We start from the raw sequence: 4,727 nt of genomic DNA on the forward strand, positions 1-4,727 counted from the left end.
AAGTGTCCCCATTTGCACCAGCGCATAGCTAGCTTTTTGTGTGGTGCCGACTGGTGAGACGCGTCAAGAAGGCGGTCACGTGTGCTAGCAAGGCAGAGGTCCCGAGTTCGCACCGGGTATGAGCCGAGGAAGTGGTACTCGCTACGCAAGCAGCGTGATGTCCTTTACAGTGGTGCCTAGTGACTCAGTGGTGCCTAGTGACTGATCTACAGTTGCGCTCAGCTCAACACTGGGGTCGGTGTTGAGTAAGTTTGAGGAGTGAATGTAGCACATGTGGATGTGTGAAACTTGCCCCTCAGCCTAGTGTCCCTACTTGCGCCAGTGAATAGCTAGCTTCTCGTGTTGCGCCAACTGGTAAGCAGCGTGAAATCCTTTACACTAGCAACAATATTGCCATCTACACTCAACAAAAATATAAACGCAACCGGTAAAGTTTTGGTCCCACTTTTCATGAACTGAAATAAAAAATCCCCCAAATTTTCCATGAGCACAAAAAACGTATTTCTCTCAAATGTTGTACACACATTTGTTTTCATGCCTTTAGTGAGCATTTACCCTTTGCCAAGATAATCCATCCACCTGACAGGTGTGGCATATCAAGAACGTCCACCTGACAGGTGTGGCATATCAAGAAGCTGATTAAACAGCATGATCATTACACAGGTGCATCTTGTGCTCGGGACCATAAAAGGACACTCTAAAATGTGCAGTTTTGTCACACAACACAATGTCACAGATGTGTCAAGTTGAGGGAACATGCAATTGGTATGCTGACTGCAGGAATGTCCACCAGAGCTGTTGCCAGAGAAGTGAATATTCATTTCTCTATCATAAGCCACCTCCAATGTCATTTTCGAGAATTTGGCAGTATGTCTAACCGGCCTCTCAAATTTAGACAAGTTGTATGGCGCCATGTGGGCGAGCGGTTTGCTGATGTCAACGTTGTGAACCATGTGCCCCATGGTGGCGGTGGGGTTATGGTATGGGCAGGGATAAGCTATGGATAATGAACCCGATTGCATTTTATCAATGGCAATTTGAATGCACAGAGATACCGTGACAAGACCCTGAGGCCCATTGTTGTGTCATTCATCTGCCGCCATCACCTCGTTTCAGCATGATAATGCACTGCCCCATGTCGCAAGGATCTGTACACAATTCCTGGAAGCTGAAAATGTCCCAGTTCTTTCATGGCCTGCATACTCAACAAACATGTCACCCATTGAGCATGTTTGGGATGCTCTGGATCGACATGTTCTGACAGCGGTTTTCAGCACAGCCATTGAAGAGGAGTGGGACAATATTCCACAGGCCACAATCAACAGCCTAAATCAACTCTATGTTAAGGAGATGTGTAGCGCTGCATGAGGCAAATGGTGGCCAGATACTGACTGGTTTTCTGATCCACACCCCTGCTTTATTTTTTCGGGTATCTGTAACCAACAGATGCATATCTGTATTCCCAGTCATGTAAAATCCATAGATTAGGGCCTAATACATGTATTTCAATTGACTGATTTCCTTATATGAACTGTAAATCTAAGGAAATTGTTGCATGTTGTGTTTATATTTTTGTTCTGTACAAAATTAACTTAAGTGGAGTAAGATGAGTGCCATTAGATTGACACTTGATATAAGGTAAGTTTTACATTTTCCTCCATATGGTTACATTTAGAATTGGGGAAAGATAAGTTGATCCAAGATCTGTTACCTTGTTGTTGTCAGTGACTTGGACCCGGTCGACCCCAGTGTGGATGTCCAGTTGGGAGAGCAGCAGGCTGCGGGCCTGGGCTGACTGCAGGGTACACAGCGGGCATTGACAGTTGTCCCTCAGCCATGTGTACGGGTACATGCTTTGCCTGCTGTCCTCCCACTCCACCTCCAGTTGCCTTTCCTGCTCCAGGGCACGGACCTGCCTCACCCCAGGGCTGTTCTCCAGAGCAGTGGAGGGGAGCGGGGTGGGTGCCTGGGTCCCATACCCACGGAGCTGCCTCCAGATCAGGTGAAGAGAAGGAGATGGAGAGGTGGCAGCTGTGGCAACTGCCCATCTAGGCCTACCCTCAGCCCTCAAGGCATGGCAGGCCAAAACGGAGCTTCGCTTGAGCATGCTCGGCAGGGTGCATCGCGCTATAGTGGTCGTCCACATCCTCGAACCAGGACCTCCGGGTGAGCTGCTTCTCCAGAAGAGAAGGGGTGTCGGAAGAAGCAGGGGAGTTTATGGAAGGGTTTAAAGTTTCAAAGGGTGATTATTGCTGCATTGGTTTATTATACCTTACGCCACCTTCTTATGAATGGCCTAATAAAACATGAGGAAAAAATACAGCCAAGCAAGTGCCAGTGTGCTTCACAGTCACAGCCATGGAAACTAAGACACATCATTAGGTTTATCTGATGTTCCGAAGACTAAATACTTTTTTATGCCACGACACGCACCAGAACAGTACACTCTGGGTTCCAAGTCAACATAAATATTCCAAAGGTTAATAAGGTTACAGGTCAGGACACATGTAGACCTGTATTACTTGTTTTTTACTTTTATTTAGAATTTATTTAGAATTATTGTTTTTAATGTTTTGTATTATCTAGGCATATTTCACCATAAATGGAACTGAGATGTTTTAAAAATGCACTTTCATTGAAATAGTTTTGATTTCAAATAAGCTAGATATATAGGCAAAATGTGTTATAATACTAAATGCACCTTGCTACCACACTGATGAAAATAGGACCTTGCAACTTTTGGTATCCAAAATTGCTTTCACTTACGAAAACATTGGGTCGTCACTAGTTACCACAGCCACAAAGTCATAAACCCCGCCTATTTCTAAAATGTATCCTCTAAATGTGATTTTACACATAATCCTAACCTTAAACACACTGCTAACCCGAATCTTAAATTAAGATAAAAGCGACAACAAAAACTATTTTTGTACGATAGCACAGCCAGGTCAAAATTGACTATCTAGTGGAAACCAAAATATCTCGCGATATAATAGAACATTATTATCAAAATATTTTATTTGCGGATGTTTCCGCTTTGGAATCTAGGTGAAAGGTCAAAAGCGTCGAAAGCAGCTCGCGCTACAGATTTACAAAATGTGCTAATATATATGTATGTATATATGTATATGTAATAGATAGCCACATTTTATTATTTTGAAAATATTTTTTAACTATGTGTAATGCGAATCTGAACTGCTAGGCTAGCTTCTAATAGTTACCTACTAGTATTACCATTTAATTTAGCCTCCAATGACAAAATAGTTGCCATTAGACGCTCGCTTGCTGACATTAATTGGAGGATTTACAAAAAAACAGTGTTTGTAGCGAGCTAGCTAGTATTAGCTATCGTTTGCAAATATCCCATTAATTTATGTGGAGACAGGTAACACATTCTTTACCTAGCTTTCACTACGCAACAAGACATTCCAGTGACAAACACATGCTATATTTACCCGCAACATTACAATATGTAGTACCTAAAAAATTATGAAAAATAGATTTACCTGTTATTTTGGTCGGCTTTTTAACTTTTGAATGTGTTTTGTCAAGGAAGCGTCTATCAACAGCGCAGGTTAGGTGAGCACGTAAGTGAGTGACAACCACTGTCGTGGCATCAGAGATGGTGAGTCAGTGGATTTTGCTGAGATGACATCAAGGCCAATGCACATTTATTGATAGCCAAAGACCAGTGTTATAGTGTCCCAATATCAAGGTTGGGAACTCAGGAAGTCGATTACAATTAGAATAGCTTAATTAATCATGAAAGAAAATCCATATCATTCTCCCAATCGGTTTCCATATTACAGAATATGGCAGAGCAATCTCTTACCTCTCAGCTCTTCAGTTGTGTCAGTGAGACCGTTTGGACTTGTCCAGTGTAGTTTGTCAGTAACAGGTTGAATTAAACCAGCCTGGGTACAAAAACTGCTTAAAACTATATTTACATCACTCAGAACCCTGTTAGTGGAGAGTTACAGTGTTCAAATTATATCCTAATAAGGTAAAATCACATTTTATTTGTCAAATGCGCAGAGTACAGCAGGTGTAGACATTACCGTGAAATTCTTACTTACAAGTCCTTAACCAACAATGCAGTTAAGAAAATATAGTTAATAAGAACATTTACAAAATAAACTAAAGTAAAAAATAACAATAACTAGGCTATATACAGGGGGTAACGGTACTGAGTCAATGTGCTGGGGTACAGGTTAGTTGGTCAAAAGTTTTAGAACACCTACTCATTCAAGGGTTTTTCTTAATTTTTTAGTATTTTCTACATTGTAGAATAATAGTGAAGACATCAAAACTATGAAATAACACATGTAATCATGTAGTAACCAAAAAGTGTTAAACAAATCAAAATATATTTGTGATTCTTCAAATAGCCACCCTTTGCCTTGATAACAGCTTTGCACACTTGGCATTCTCTCAACCAGATTCATGAGGCACCTGGTATGCATTTCAATTAACAGGTGTGCCTTCTTAAAAATTAGTTTATGGAATTTATTTCCTTAATGTGTTTGAGCCAATCAATTGTGTTGTGACAAGGTAAGGGGTATACCGAAGATAGCCCTATAATGGTAAAAGAACAAGTCCATATTATGGCAAGAACAGCTCAAATAAGCAAAGAGAAATGACAGTCCATCATTACTTTAAGACATGAAGGCCAGTCAATACGGAACATTTCAAGAACTTTGAAAGTTACTTCAAGTGCAGTCACAAAA

At 41.1% G+C, this 4,727-nt stretch overlaps 1 protein-coding gene across 3 annotated transcripts in view; it reads right to left on the reverse strand.

The window, feature by feature from the left end:
- Positions 1-3,639, reverse strand: part of LOC115112061 (gamma-butyrobetaine dioxygenase-like) — a 24,398-nt gene extending 20,759 nt beyond the window's left edge. The window contains exons 1-2 of one of the 3 annotated variants that reach the window (XM_029638773.2): positions 3,507-3,639; positions 1,712-2,171 (exon numbers count right to left, since the gene is read on the reverse strand). In XM_029638773.2, the coding sequence (XP_029494633.1) occupies positions 1,712-2,146 (435 nt within the window). In that variant the 5' untranslated portion in view covers positions 2,147-2,171; positions 3,507-3,639. Of the gene's footprint in view, positions 1-1,711; positions 2,178-3,506 lie in introns of all 3 variants that reach the window. The other 2 variants (XM_029638771.2, XM_029638772.2) reach the window with 2 other exon arrangements.
- Between the last annotated feature and the right edge of the window lie 1,088 nt (positions 3,640-4,727).

The sequence above is a fragment of the Oncorhynchus nerka genome, linkage group LG27 (genome assembly GCF_034236695.1).
Source record: "Oncorhynchus nerka isolate Pitt River linkage group LG27, Oner_Uvic_2.0, whole genome shotgun sequence".
Classification (NCBI taxonomy): Eukaryota; Metazoa; Chordata; class Actinopteri; order Salmoniformes; family Salmonidae; genus Oncorhynchus; species Oncorhynchus nerka.